Source organism: Budorcas taxicolor, chromosome 11 (genome assembly GCF_023091745.1).
Source record: "Budorcas taxicolor isolate Tak-1 chromosome 11, Takin1.1, whole genome shotgun sequence".
NCBI classification, from domain to species: domain Eukaryota; kingdom Metazoa; phylum Chordata; class Mammalia; order Artiodactyla; family Bovidae; genus Budorcas; species Budorcas taxicolor.
Window position 1 is genome coordinate 146,307,596 of NC_068920.1, and position 14,735 is coordinate 146,322,330.

The 14,735-nt window shown below is 43.7% G+C and overlaps 1 protein-coding gene across 1 annotated transcript in view; it reads left to right on the forward strand.

Annotated features, from left to right (window-relative positions):
• The first annotated feature begins 4,573 nt into the window (after window positions 1-4,573).
• NOL10 (nucleolar protein 10) overlaps window positions 4,574-14,735 on the forward strand; it is a 93,083-nt gene continuing 82,921 nt past the window's right edge. Inside the window, exons 1-4 of the mRNA XM_052648217.1 lie at window positions 4,574-4,718; window positions 8,954-8,999; window positions 11,188-11,286; window positions 14,297-14,374. Coding sequence (XP_052504177.1) covers window positions 4,653-4,718; window positions 8,954-8,999; window positions 11,188-11,286; window positions 14,297-14,374 — 289 coding nt within the window. The 5' untranslated portion in view covers window positions 4,574-4,652. The remainder of the gene's footprint in view (window positions 4,719-8,953; window positions 9,000-11,187; window positions 11,287-14,296; window positions 14,375-14,735) is intronic.

The following is a 14,735-nucleotide window of genomic DNA, read 5'->3' on the forward strand; positions in this document are numbered from 1 at the left end:
TGAACTGTGGTGTTGGAGAAGACTCTTGAGAGTCCCTTGGACTGCAAGGAGATCCCACCAGTCCATTCTGAAGGAGATCAACCCTGGGATTTCTTTGGAAGGAATGATGCTAAAGCTGAAACTCCCATACGTTGGCCACCTCATGCAAAGAGTTGACTCATTGGAAAAGACTTTGATGCTGGGAGGGATTGGGGGCAGGTGGAAAAGGGGATGACAGAGGATGAGATGGCTGGATGGCATCATTGACTTGATGGACGCGAGTATGAGTGAACTCCGGGAGTTGGTGATGGACAGGGAGGCCTGGCTTGCTGTGATTCATGGGGTCGCAGAGTCGGACACGACTGAGTGACTGAACTGAACTGAACTGAAGGGAACATTTCATGCAAAGATAGGCTCGATAAAGGACAGAAATGGTATGGATCTAACAGAAGCAGAAGATATTAAGAGGTGGCAAGAATACACAAAAGAACTGTACAAAATAGATCTTCACAACCAAGATAATCATGATGGTGTGATCACTCACCTAGAGCCAGACATCCTGGAATGTGAAGTCAAGTGGGCCTGAGGAAGCATCACTACGGACAAAGCTAGTGGAGGTGATGGAATTACAGTTGAGCTATTTCAAATCTTGAAAGATGACGCTGTGAAAGTGCTGCACTCAATATGCCAGCAAATGTGGAAAACTCAGCAGTGGCCACAGGACTGGAAAAGCTCAGTTTTCATTCCAATCCCAAAGAAAGACAATGCCATAGAATGCTCAAACTACCACACAGTTGCACTCATCTCACATGCTAGTAAAATAATGCTCAAAATTCTCCAAGCCAGGCTTCAGCAGTATGTGAACCATGAATTTCTAGATGTTCAAGCTGGTTTTAGAAAAGGCAGAGGAACCAGAGATCAAATTGCCAACATCCGCTGGATCATCAAAAAAGCAAGAGAGTTCCAGAAAAACATTTATATCTGCTTTATTGACTATGCCAAAGCCTTTGACTATGTGGATCACAATAAACTGTGGAAAATTCTTCACGAGATGGGAATACCAGATCACCTGACCTGCCCCTTGAGAAACCTATATGCAGGTCAGAAAGCAACAGTTAGAACTGGACATGGAACAACAGACTGGTTTCAAATAAGAAAAGGAGTACGTCAAGGCTGTATATTGTCACCCTGCTTATTTAACTTATATGCAGAGTACATCATGAGAAACACTGGGCTGGAAGAAACACAAGCTGGAATCAAGATTGCCGGGAGAAATATAAATAACCTCAGATATGCAGATGACACCACCTTTATGGCAGAAAGTGAAGAGGAACTAAAAAGCCTCTTGATGAAAGTGAAAGAGGAGAGTGAAAAACTTGGCTTAAAGCTCAACATTCAGAAAACCGAAGATCATGGCATCTGGTCCCATCACTTCATGGCAAACAGATGAGGAAACAGTGGAAACAGTGTCAGACTTTATTTTTGGGGGCACCAAAATCACTGCAGATGGTGACTGCAGCCATGAAATTAAAAAACACTTACTCCTTGGAAGGAAAGTTGTGACCAACCTAGATAGCATATTCAAAAGCAGAGACATTACTTTGCCAACTAAGGTCCGTCTAATCAAAGCTATGGTTTTTCCAGTGGTCATGTATGGATGTGAGAGTTGGACTGTGAAGAAGGCTGAGTGCCGAAGAATTGATGCTTTTGAACTGTGGTGGTGGAGAAGACTCTTGAGAATCCCTTGGACTGCAAGGAGGTCCTACCAGTCCATTCTGAAGAAGATCAGCCCTGGGATTTCTTCGGAAGGAATGCTGCTAAAGCTGAAACTCCAGTACTTTGGCCACCTCATGCAAAGAGTTGACTCATTGGAAAAGACTCTGATGCTGGGAGGGGTTGGGGGCAGGAGGGGAAGCGGACGACAGAGGATGAGATGGCTGGATGGCATCACCGACTCGATAGACATGGGTTTGAGTGAACTCCGGGAGTTAGTGATGGACAGGGAGGCCTGGCGTGCTGCGATTCATGTGGTCGCAAGGAGTCAGACACGACTGAGCGACTGAATTGAACTGAAGATAAATACATGGGAGAAACTTAGGGTAACTACTCAGTTACTCAACGCACCCAAACGGTCGAAAACCTCACCTTAAATGCCATCACTGCTGCTGCTGCTTAGCTGCTAAATCCTGTCCAATTCTTTGGGACTCCATGGACTGTAACACACCAGGCTCCTCTGTCCATGGAATTTTCCAGGCAAGAATACTGCTTGTTGTTGTTCAGTCACTAAGTCGTGTCTGACTCTCTGTGTCCCCACAGACTGCAACACACCAGATTTCCCTGTCCTTCACTATCTCCCAGAGTTTGCTCAAACTCATGTCCACTGAGTCAGTGATGCCATCCAACCATTCCATTCCCCGTTACCTCCTTCTCCTCCTGCAAGAATAGTATAAGAAGGCAAAAAGAACACTGGAGTGGGTTGCCATTTCCTACTCCAGAGTTATCTTCCTGACCTAGGGACTGAACCTAAGTCTCCTGCATTGGCAGGTGGATTCTTCACCACTGAGCCACCTGGGAAGCCCAAATACCATCTTTCAGTTCAGTTCAGTTGCTCAGTAGTGTCCAACTCTTTGCGACCCCATGAATCACAGTATGCCAGGCCTTCCTGTCCATCACCAACTCCCGGAGTTCACTCAGACTCGAGTCCATCAAGTCAGTGATGCCATCCAGCCATCTCATCCTCTTTCGTCTCCTTTTCCTCCCGCCCCCAATCCCTCCCACATCAAAGTCTTTTCCAATGAGTCAACTCTTTGCATGAGGTGGCCAAAGGACTGGAGTTTCAGCTTTAGTATCATTCCTTCCAAAGAAATCCCAGGATTGATCTCCTTCAGAATGGACTGGTTGGATCTCCTTGCAGTCCAAGGGACTCTCAAGAGTCTTCTCCAACACCACAGTTCAAACGCATCAATTCTTCGGTGCTGAGCCTTCTTCACAGTCCAACTCTCACATCCATACATGACTACTGGAAAAACCATAGCCTTGACTAGACGGACCTTAGTCGGCAAACTGATGTCTCTGCTTTTCAATATGCTATCTAGGTTGGTCATAGCTTTTCTTCCAAGGAGTAAGCGTCTTTTAATTTCATGGCTGCAGTCACCATCTGCAGTGATTTTGGAGCCCAAAAAAACAAAGTCTGACACTGTTTCCACTGTTTCTCCATCTATTTCCCATGGAGTGATGGGACCGGATGCCATGATGTTTTCTCAATGTTGAGCTTTAAGCCAACTTTTTCACTCTCCTCTTTTGCTAAAGACAAAAAATTGTTTTGGGCTCTGCTTTGAGACTTCAAAGGCAAGGAAGGCAACTGACATGGAGATTAAAAAGCAAATGTTTAGTAAACAAATAAATGCTTGCTGGGTACCTCAGAGACAATGGGACAGCTAGAAGAATTTTAACAGACTTTGCTAGGTTCCTCCTTGTCCACCACACCTAGTTCATACTATAGTTATCTCTGGTGACAGCTCCCTTCCTAGAACAGGTCCTCTGGCTACATTCTGCTAGACAGAGAATGGGAAGGTCAAGTCTCTTCCCATGTCTTTTGGACTGTGATTGTTTTCAGATGGAACTAATGCACATCCCAAAGAGACATGTCGGGGTGGTGAGTTTTGCTCTTCTATGGATGAATGCCAAATCCAGAAGAAGGGACCTTCCTGGTCCCTGCGGTGGATAGGAATCCGTCTGCCAATGCAGAATTCCATCCGGGTCTGGGAAGATCCCACATGCTGCTGAGCAGCTAAGCCCACCCGTCGGCCGCATCCACTGAGCCTGCAAGCCCAGACTTCACAAGACACCGCAGTGACATCAAGCAGCGCAGTGAAGCCCAAGCATCACGAAAGAGCGCCACCTCGACCCAAACTCCGCAAGTAGAGAAATCATACGCAGCAAAGACGACCGATTGCAACCAATTGATAAATACTTCCGAAAAAAATCCAGATGGAAAAAAATCTTCATTTAATCATTTAATTTTCATCTTTGGCCACTCCATGCAACACGCGGGACCTTAGTTCCCCGAGCAGGGATTGAACCCGTACCACCTGCAGAGGAGGCCCAGGATCGTCGGGGCAGTCCCCCCCCAGTTTTTCTTTTTTAAACACATCTCCAAAAGCATTTATTTCTATGGGAAGGTTGCAGAAACACCGGTGAGAACGGAATTTTACTGCTACTCCGCATTTGCTCACAGGTCTCCTTCTCTACTTGGCTTCATTGACTGGGAGCCCCCCGCCCCATTCCCGAAGGCTTCCTCCGCCCGTCCAGCCACGCCCTCCGGGGGTACCTCGACGCTTCGGCCCGGGCAGCGACCCTAAGAGCTTTCTGCGTCTCTCTGCCATGAGGAGGGAGAGTGGTTTCGGCCCTCCCCACCTTCACACGTCTCCAAGGGCGCTGCCATCTCTCCGAAAGCCTCACCGGATCCTCTCCCCTAATTCCGTCACTTCCGGAGTCGGCCATTTTTTTCCCTTTCCCCCGGCACCCGGAAGTGCGTAATCACCCAGCGCCGGCACTCGCGCCTCACGCTGCTCAGCGGCACCGGGAGGCTTTCTTAAGTTTCTGATGCTCCCTTGCTCCGCGGGGAGAGGGTCCCGGACAGGAACCGGGATTGTTGCTTCCTCGGCGCCGCCATGCAGGTCTCCAGCCTCAACGAGGTGAAGATTTACAGTCTCAGCTGCGGCAAGTCCCTTCCCGAGGTGAGTCAGGTCGGGTCCTCCTCCTCGCGGAGGCCCCTGTCTCCTCCGCTCCGTCCCTGGCAGTTTCTGCTGGCCTCGGGCCGGCCCCGGTCTCGGGGAGGCTCAGAGGCGAGGGGTGGTACCTGGGGAAGCTGATCGGTGCTGGGAGACGACGACCGTGCTGTTACCACGCCAGAAATTGGGCCTCGGGATAATCAGGATGGATGAGTTTTTCTTGAACTATTTTGGGGGAAAGTTCTCTAGACAGAGGAAGTGTCCCTTTGGACTTGTATGGATGTTCAGAGCCGCTGCTACAACCAAGGAGGAAAACGTGGACAGTTTGGTTGACAGATATTTCTCCCCCGTTTAAATGCCCCTCATCAGCTTCCCTGGTGGCTCAGACGGTAAAGGATATGCCTACAATGCGGGAAATCCAGGTTTGACCCCTGGATCCGGAACATCCCTTAGAGAAGGGAAGGGCAACCCACTCCATTGTTGTTGTCTGGAGAATCCCACGGACTGAGGAACTGGTGGGCTACAGTCCCTGGGGTCGCAAAAAAGCCGGATAGGACTGAGCGACTAACACTTTCACTTTTTTCAGCTGTTCTTGAATTTCTGTTATATGCCAAGTTCTAGAAATACAGCAGTGAAGGGAAATGCAGGCTTTGCAGCTGCAGAATTTATGACATGGACACATTTTTGAACCTTGTTGAAGTTAACTTGATATTATTGAGTCTTTAGACGCCAAAACTGGAAGGGGCTTGGAAAGTCAGCGATTCTCTTGCAATCTTTTCTTGTTAGAAATATGCAAAGTTCCAGGGAGGGAAAAGGTGACTTGTCCAGGGGTCACACACCTAGGCTCTGACGCTTCAATGTTATTTCTTAAGAGTGATGGTCAGGCCACCGTGGAAGCACTACCAGTGAGAAGAAAATTTGGCAGAAGCTCTTTTCCACTTGAGACTACTTGTTAAACAGTTGTTTTTAAAACATGGCCCTTCCTACATGCTACCATTGGTCTGAGTTCTGCCGTTGGAAATCAGAATCAGTGTAGCTTTTTTCTTGTGTCCGACCCTAAAAGGTTTGGAGCCAAGGATCGGTTTCTTCTTAGAATTCAGGTTAAATAACTCCTCGAGCTGTCACACAGCACGATCCCTCTCAGTTTGTTCTTCTCCTCCGTGCATTTCCTGGGACGTGAGTACGTGCAGGCAGCCCTGAGCTAAGTGTTGGGATACGTGATGAACTGGTCAGATATGGTTTCCTGTTGGAGAAAAAGGTAAGAAGTAAGCAAATAGAACAACTTCAGATACCGATAAGTGCTTTGGATGCTGAGTGTCTATAAGAGAGCTCTTGTGGATGAAGTGTTCAGAGAAAGTGGTTTGGACTAAAGCCTTGAGGGCAGTCTTCTCTGCAAGAGGCAACCTTTGAGCAGAAACTTAGACGATGAAAAGGATGGAGTCTTGTGGTGATAAGGGGAAAAGAGTTTTTTTGTGCTGAGAGAACAGGTGTCAGTGACCTGCAATGGAATGCACTTGGCACATTGGAGACACAGAAGCACCACGGTGGTGGCTGTGGAATGCTCAGTGGGGTGGGAGAGGGGGGCCAGATGAGACTGAAGAGATGGGCCTTGTAGGCTCAGGTAGAAAGTTAGGGTTTTATTCTTAATGCCTATGGAAGCTATTGTTGGGTTTCAAACTGGCTACTCCATGTCAGATTACTGCAGCTGGGGAGAGTGAGTGGGGATGAGTTAGATGGTCCAGCTGAGAGACTGATGCTTGGGCTAGGATGGTGGCAAAGGAGATACTAAGACTTGGTGGGGTAAAAGAGGTGTTTTGGAGATAGGCTAGTGGCGCTTGCTAGTGGGTTTAGTAGCGGTAGGGAGTTGAGGTGAAGAGAAGGAAAGAATCCAGAGAGGACTGTTAGGGTTTGGGTCTGAATGACTGGGGGCACCGTGTTGCTGATAGTTGAAATGGAGAATTGAGCACATTTTGCTCTACCTACTTCAAATGTAAGATCCACTAGAGTTTTTTTTTTTCTCCCCCCTGTGACGGCAGGGTGCCTGTCCAGTGCGAGATTTAAGTCATCAGCATCTCCGGAGCTCTTTTGCTGGGTTTCAGGTTAAATTATTTGGCATTGGTAAAGTGCCATTCTCTATTAGCGGTGATTTTATAGAACACAAAGAGGATGCCCGGAATCAGTGACAACTTTCAGGTCTTTGGTGAATTTTTAAAACTTAGCCTGATTCATTCTTGTACCGGACAGACTCTGTCTAGTGTGCTGTCAGTTTGTACAGAAACTCCAGCATGAATTGTCTTTGCTTCCTGTCATCACTGTGGTACAGAATTTCTGGCCCTTTAAGGCCCCAGGCTCCCATTTAGAAGGCAGTTTCCATCCCCTTCTCTTTGCCCCATGGTCATGATGTATGAGCATCCCTCATAGAATGGGAATCATAGCATTGGGCTTCCCTCATAGCTCAGTTGGTAAAGAATCCGCCTGCAATGCAGGAGACCCCTGTTCGATTCCCGGGATGGGAAGATCCACTAGAGAAGGGATAGGCTACCCACTTCAGTATTCTTGGGCTTCCGTGGTGACTCAGCTGGTAAAGAATCTGCAATGTGGGAGACCTGGGTTCAATCCCCGGGTCAGGAAGATACCCTGGAGAAGGGAAAGGCTACCCACTCCAGTATTATGGACTGTATAGTCCATGGGGTCACAGAGTCAGACACAACTGAGAGACCTTCACCTTCACTTTTCATGATGTATGAGACCAGCTGTTGAGTGAACTGGCCTCCTCTTGAGCATAACTTCTGAGAAGAGAAATTGAATACCCTATTAAAGGAGAGGCCCTGGTAATACACCTCTGTTTTGCTTGTCTTTTGTTGTTTAGTTGCTCAGTTGTTTCCAACTCTTTGCAACCCTGTGGACTGCAGCCCACCAGTCTTCTCTGTCCGTGGGGTTTCCCAGGCAAGAATATTGGAATGGGTTGCCATTTCCTTCTCCAGGGGATCTTTCCGACCCAGGGATCGAACACAAGTCTCCTGCATTGGCAGGTGGATTCTTTACCACTGAGCCACCAGGGAAGCCCTTTGCTTGCGTTAGTTTGATGTAAAAGGACATGTCGAGTGCCCAGAAATACAGTTTAACATCACCTCTAGTTGAAACATTATTGCCTCAAATGAAATCAGAACAATATAATCACAAAGACTAGTATAAACCCACAAATCAGTGCTCTGAAGACAAAAGCAGGAGGAGAACTCTGACTCGGACTCAGGCCCTTCAAAGAGTGACATGTGTTCCAGTGTCCACCCTTCCTCAGGTATCACACATCACAGTGAGTGTCTTTAGGGGTGGGTCTGTGTGACCAAAGAGCCCTAAAGATTATAATGTCTGGTATCTAACATGGGCTGTACATTGGGTTTGTGCTTTTAGAAATGGTATCTGTTAATCTTTCTCTTGGTTTTCTTTGATTTCTTGAGCATATGTTTTTTTAACCTTGTGATTATTGACATTTTGGGAGGGACAATGCTTAGCGTACAGGCTGTCCTGTGCGTTGTAGGAGGTTTGGCAGCATCCCTGACCTCTACCCACTAGATGCCAAGAGTGCCCACCCCATCCCATTGTGCCAACCAAATATGCTTTAAGAATTGCCAGATGCCCTTTGGAGGCAAAATTGCCCCTGTTTGAAAACCACTGCTTTAAGGTAATTGTACTTTATGGTGCTTCATCATTGGACCTGTTCATGCAGTGGATTTAAATTGCTAGCTAAAATAAGGTATAGTAATTACGGAACAAAATGTGGTGTCTGTGAATGAGTTTTAAAAGTATCATTTCTTTATCATCAAGTCTTAGCTATTTATCTAGTTTTTTGTTTTGTAAAAAATATATTTATTTGAGATAGTTTCTTCATTTAATGTTTTGCTTTTTAAAATTTCACTTCAAGTGGTTCCATATATTAGTTATAGCCCATATGATTTGAGGCTTACTGCTTTCCCTTAGGTTGATTTAGATGAACTAGTTTTCTCTTGTGTAAAAATATGGTAGTTCTTAAAATTTATTGTCTAGTATAGGAAAATGCATACCAGGAAAAAACCTATATGGCAGGATGTAACAGTAGGGTTAGGATTACAGAGTATTTTCCTTTTCTATCTTACATATTCCTTTAAGTTTCAGTTTTTAAATATGAGCATGTATTATTTTTTGTAAGCAGAGAGACAATTCAAGTAAATGTGTTTTAAAATGAAGTCTCCGCTTTCTTTAAGTGGCTTTCTGACAGGAAGAAGAGGGCACTTCAGAAGAAAGATGTCGGTGAGTATAATTTTTTTTTTTTCCATTTCAGCCATATTTGTGATCCCTATTATAATGCTTTTACTCACTTATTGTTATATTTAAGTGAAGGTTCAGAAAAACAGTGGAATTCGTGCAGTGGGAAATAAACATTCTTGCCCTTTCCCTGTGAAGAAAACTTTTGTTGTGGTAAATACAGTCACCTGTGGGCGTGGGGTTTGATTTTCACCTACTCACATGGCAGTCAGTTAAGCCTCTTACTGTTTCATGGATGATGGCAGAAGTCATAAGACTCCTGGGTCAGAGACGAGGACCCCATGCGTCATGTGGCACAGCAAATAGTGTGAACACCATCATTCTTCCGTCACTTCCCTGCCCAGAGTCCCAGGGGGCACTCAGGGTGGCCCAGATGGGTGCTCTGCATGCAGTAGGCATGAATATAGGGGTCCACTGCCTTTAAAGTAAGCAGTAAGCCAGCTGGCTCTTTGTCTGAAGGAGACTCACTCGTAAAGCTCCCCAGCTGCATAAATAATGCTGAGAAATGACTCAGGTTAACGGACTGACCAGGGCCTTACCGTCTTGCCATACCCACTGAAGCAATCCTAGAAGGACTAGCTGTCCTAGGTTCCGTAATTGCTTTATTTTCCAGCATGTTAAAATCTTTTTCCGTTTGTTAAATCCATCTGTCAGTTTTTGAGATATAGAGACGTTGGACCTTTTTTTTTCTGAACAAAGTAATTTTATATACAGGACATATAAACATGAACCCTGAAAGATCATTGTAGAAGATTTTTATTCTTTAAGTTATGACAGCAGGGAAGATAGGCTTGTAAGATCAGTTTTTAACTTAAATCATTTCAGACAGACTTTTATTAAATTTTCTCTGTTACAACTTGTTATGTATGAAGAATGATTAACTTCCCATATATTTTGTTCAAGTTATTTTCTACGAATCAGAGACCTAAGATAATGGAGGGGTTTCTGGATGTGAGATAAATACCTCAAAGCAAGCATCTTGGAAAAGTAGGCTTTATATAGTATCTATAAAATTAGAAAATTAAGGACCTCCCTGGTGGTCTAGTGGTTAAGAATCCGCCTTGTAACGCAGAGGATGTGGGTTTGATCCCTGGTTCAGGAAGATCCAGAACATGCAGTGGAGCAACCAAGCCCCTTCGCGACAACTCTTGAGCACGTGCACCTAGAACCCGTGCTCCACAACAAGAGAAGTCACAGCAACGAGAAGTCTACACCTAGGGAGTAGCCCTCTCTCGCTGCAGCTATAGAAAGCCTGTGCTCAGCACAGAAGACCCAGCGCAAACAAAAATGATAAATAATTTAATTTTTTAAATTAGAAAATTAAAACTTTAAATCAAAGGAAAAAAGCAGTTGCTGCTTTCTCAGTGCTTACTGATTCTGATTTCTTCTGTTTCTCTCTTTGCCACTCCAGTGTTCAAGTGTGTAAGCAAACAGACTCAGATTATTTAGAGGAAAAATGTAGTTCACTGACTACTTTCTAACCCACCTCAAAACTATCCCTGTCTTCCAAGCTGTGTGGCCCACTCCTCCTTAGCCGGTTCAAATCTTAGGTTCAGGTTTAGTGACCGAGGCAGTGAGGGGCTGGACAGTCATATGCGGTCCTTGTAGAGGGCACATACAGCAGCCAGCCAGAAACCACACCCCCTTGTGTTAGGGAACCCATTTTTGAGAGTCCATCTTAGTGTTTTAACCCAGAGAGGTTGCTGTAAGTCTTCTCTAGCCTGGATCCTATTGGCTGCAGATCAGTGCTGCCAAGGAGAGGCGAAAGGCAGCTTGGTACCAGGTTCTTATATAAATTTTAAAAGATTTTAAAGGTTTAAGCTTATTATTTAGCCATGATCCATCATTGAATAACAGTAGTGGTTTAATGTTTATTCTGTCCCCCTTAATCCGGGGCTTGAAACTGGATGCTTAATGCACTATTATGGACATTTTTTCCCCCCATTAATGGTGATACTCTTTGCTTTTTGAAAAGTACAAATAAAATAGTTTAGAAAAATAAGGCAGGAGCTGAGAGAAAATCTTGCTGTGTAGTGGGGCTGTGTTGGTGCCTTCCCAAGGCTGGGAGGCACTGGGTTTTTGTTGTTTATAGGGACTGCTCCAAAATCTCTCTCCTGTGACACAGAATAAGCACGTGACCATTAAACCAGTTATGTATTTTCTTTCTTTGCAGATATCCGTAGGAGAATTGAACTTATTCAGGATTTTGAAATGCCTACTGTTTGTACCACTATTAAGGTATCAAAAGATGGGCAGTATATTTTAGCAACTGGTAAGCATCGTTTTTGTTATAATTTAATATATGTTTCATACCAGGAAATGCTTTGGAGGAAAAGGGAAAATTATTCTAATATTTTATTATTAAAAAATTTCAAACATACAGAAATACTGGAAAAATTGTACAGTGAACAGCCATTTACCTGTCACCTTGATGCTTCAATAGTTTGCTGTGTTTGCTTTATCACCCGTCTGTCCCATCTTTCTGCCATCCATCCGTCTACCCTGTGTTTAGATGCTTTTCAGAGTAAGTTGCAGATATTAGTATCTTTCACCCCTAAATACCTCAGTGTGTATGTCATTAACTAGAGTTCACTATTTGTTTATGGCTTTTTAAAAAAATTTGCATAAGTAAATAATTTTGATGAGTTTGAACAAATGTATATACCTGTGTAGCCCAAACCCCCAGCAAGATCCAGAACTTTCCTTCCACCCAGAACAGTCTCCTCACAGTCACTCCCTGCCCCGACTCATGTGTAGCCAGGCCCCTCTCTGTGATTTACTTTTTCCCTACAGACACATTTAGCCTGTTTTAAATAGACTCTTATATAAATGCAATCATGTACTATGTATTCTTTTTGTGTAAGACCTATTTCACCTAGGACTTTGTATTTCAGATTCATTCATGTCATTATATGTGTGAATAGTTCTTTTTTTGTTGCTGTTACCAAGCGATATTTCCTTCGAGGAATATGCCACACTCTGTTTATTCTTCAGTTGATGGACATCTGGGCTCTTTTCATTATTTGGCTGTTACTGATAAAGCATTATAAACCATCTCATACAAGTCTGTTTTGAGGACGTTGCTGGGTCATAGGGTAGGCGTGTATTTAGTTTGATGAGAACCTGCTAGGTATTTTTCCAGAGTAGTCAGATCATTTTATACTCCCACCGACAAGGAGTGTGAGTTCCAGGAAAGGTCATTTTTATCATAATGATTTTCTCAATCATGTACTAGTATTTCTTATGCTACTAAGACCTCGTGTTAGCAATAATTCATCAGTATGAAAAAAACATAAAATATAGGGAACTTTTAATGTTTTGTCCTTTACAGCAACATTACTCAACCATTTTTGGTTGTGATTTTGCTCCATATATTCTAGATATTGTCCACTTACTTTTTATTGTTGTTTTTGGCTTAACATTCATCTATATCTCTTTTCCAACCACTTTCTTCTTTGACAGAACTTTTGTACATCTACATGCCATTCTCTTTTGTTCTGTGTCAGTGGTTGTCTCATTACTAACACTATCCCTGTTTCTTAGCCTCCAGTTTTATGTTCAGGATAGAGACTACAATTGTAGATTATATAGAACATGTATATTACGTAGAGAGTATGTATGTGTACATGTATCGCACTGTAATGTGTGTGCTCAGTCACTCAGTCACTCAGTCACGTCTGACTCTTTGTGACCTTGTGGACTGGAGCCCCCCAGGCTCCTTGGTCCATGGGATTTCCCAAGCAAGAATACTGGAGTGGGTTGCCATTTCCTACTCCAGGGGATCTTCCCGACCCAGGGATCAAATCCTTCTCTCTCACATCTCCTACATTGGAAGGTGGGTTCCTTACCACTAGTGCCACCTGGGAAGCCCGGCTATACTGTGTACTATTTTTAAGTGAGATCTTGGGCTTTGATGCATGTCAGAACATATGAGACTACTTCATCACTTTCTTTTAGAAGTATCCTCATTGGTTTATGAACTTCCCTGATGGTCCAGTGGTTAAGTCTCTGTGCTTCCACTGCATGGGGCATGAGTTTGATCCCAGCTTGGGGAACTAATTTCCCACATGCAGTAGGGCATGGCTAAGAAATTTTTAGATATAGAGATATCCTTACTGGTTTTAAAAATCAGTCTTTTCCTAATTGCAAATGTGATAATCTTATAAACAAAAAGTAACAGAAATACACAGGAGAAAATGGGAAAGACCCTAAAATTGTTTTAAAATATACCAAGTGTCACTGTGCTTATTCCTCCGTCGATTTTTGTGCAGAGGACTAGCACTGTCACAGTTGAGTTTTACGGAAGCCGGATTGTATTAATATTACGAGCATCACCCTGCAGGGCTCACCCCTCTTGCTGCACTCACTCTGCGTTTCACTTCATACTGTGTTTTGACAGCTTCCATGTCAGTGGTTACAGGTCTGTGTTATCCTCTTTATAAGTTATATAATGATTTACCATCATTTACATAACCATTTCCCTCTCAGTGGACATTTAATTTACTTTCATCTTTTGGCCATTTGTAAATAATGCTTCAGTGAACATTCTTCTTGTCTTTGGTACGCTTATGGGTGTGTTTCTGTAGAATTAATTTGTATAAATTGAAATAAAGATTTAAGATGTAAAAATATCACATATTTTACAAATACTGCCAGATTGTCCTTCAAAGAATTTGTAACAATTTAAACTTGTCACTGTACTTTCCTGGTGGCTCAAACAGCAAAGAATATGCCTGCAGTGCGGAAGACCCAGGTTCGATCCCTGAGTTGGGAAGATCCCCTGGAAAAGGGAATGGCAACCCACTCTAGTATTCTTGCCTAGAGAATTCCATGGACAGAGGAGCCCGGCGGGCTACAGTCCATGGGATTGCAGAGTTGGACATGACTGAGCAACTAACACTTTCAAACTTTCACTTTCATGCTTGTTACCAAAGTATGAGAGTAGATTTTTTTTTAATACCCACCTAAATGCAAATATTAACCAATTTTTCATCTTGGCCATTTGATAGACAAAAACTAGTTTTTAAAAAACCTACTTTATTAGAATATTTGTGAAGTTTATTAGTTATTTGTATTTCATTTTCTGTGTCTTCCTTGTTTATATCCTTTGCTCATTTTTCCCTTCACATGTTGGAAAGGGCTGCTTTTAAATTCTTTTTGTTTGGTAAGCTTATAATTATCCTACTTAACCGCTAAACAAAAAGTATAATCAACATGTCTGCAGGATATTGGTAATAAAAAGTATGTCCTTTAGATTTTACAGCCCATCGAATTTTTTATAGGAACATATAAACCTCGAGTTCGATGTTATGACACCTACCAGTTATCCTTGAAGTTTGAAAGGTGTTTGGATTCAGAAGGTAAGAGATTATATTTGAATTCACGAAAATAGTTTTTATATTTGGGTACTTTTCTCCTTTTTAAGCTGGGTATGGGTTGTGTATTAGTTACAGTAAATGTGGCAGCTTTGAAAATTCATTTCATTACTCATAGCTCTGTAGGTGAAGTCCCTGCAGGCTCACCTGTGTCCTGTGCTTAGGACTGACCTCATGGTGTCAGCGGGATGGGACTCTTCCACAGGCCCTGGGCAGGATCTTTTTTCAAACTTACAGGTGGTTGGCAGAACGCAGTTTGTTGTGGTTGTTGGGTTGAGGTCCTACTTGCTGCTGGCTGTGAGCTGGGGGGCCACACTCTTCTTCTGGAGGCCCCTGTGTGCCTCAC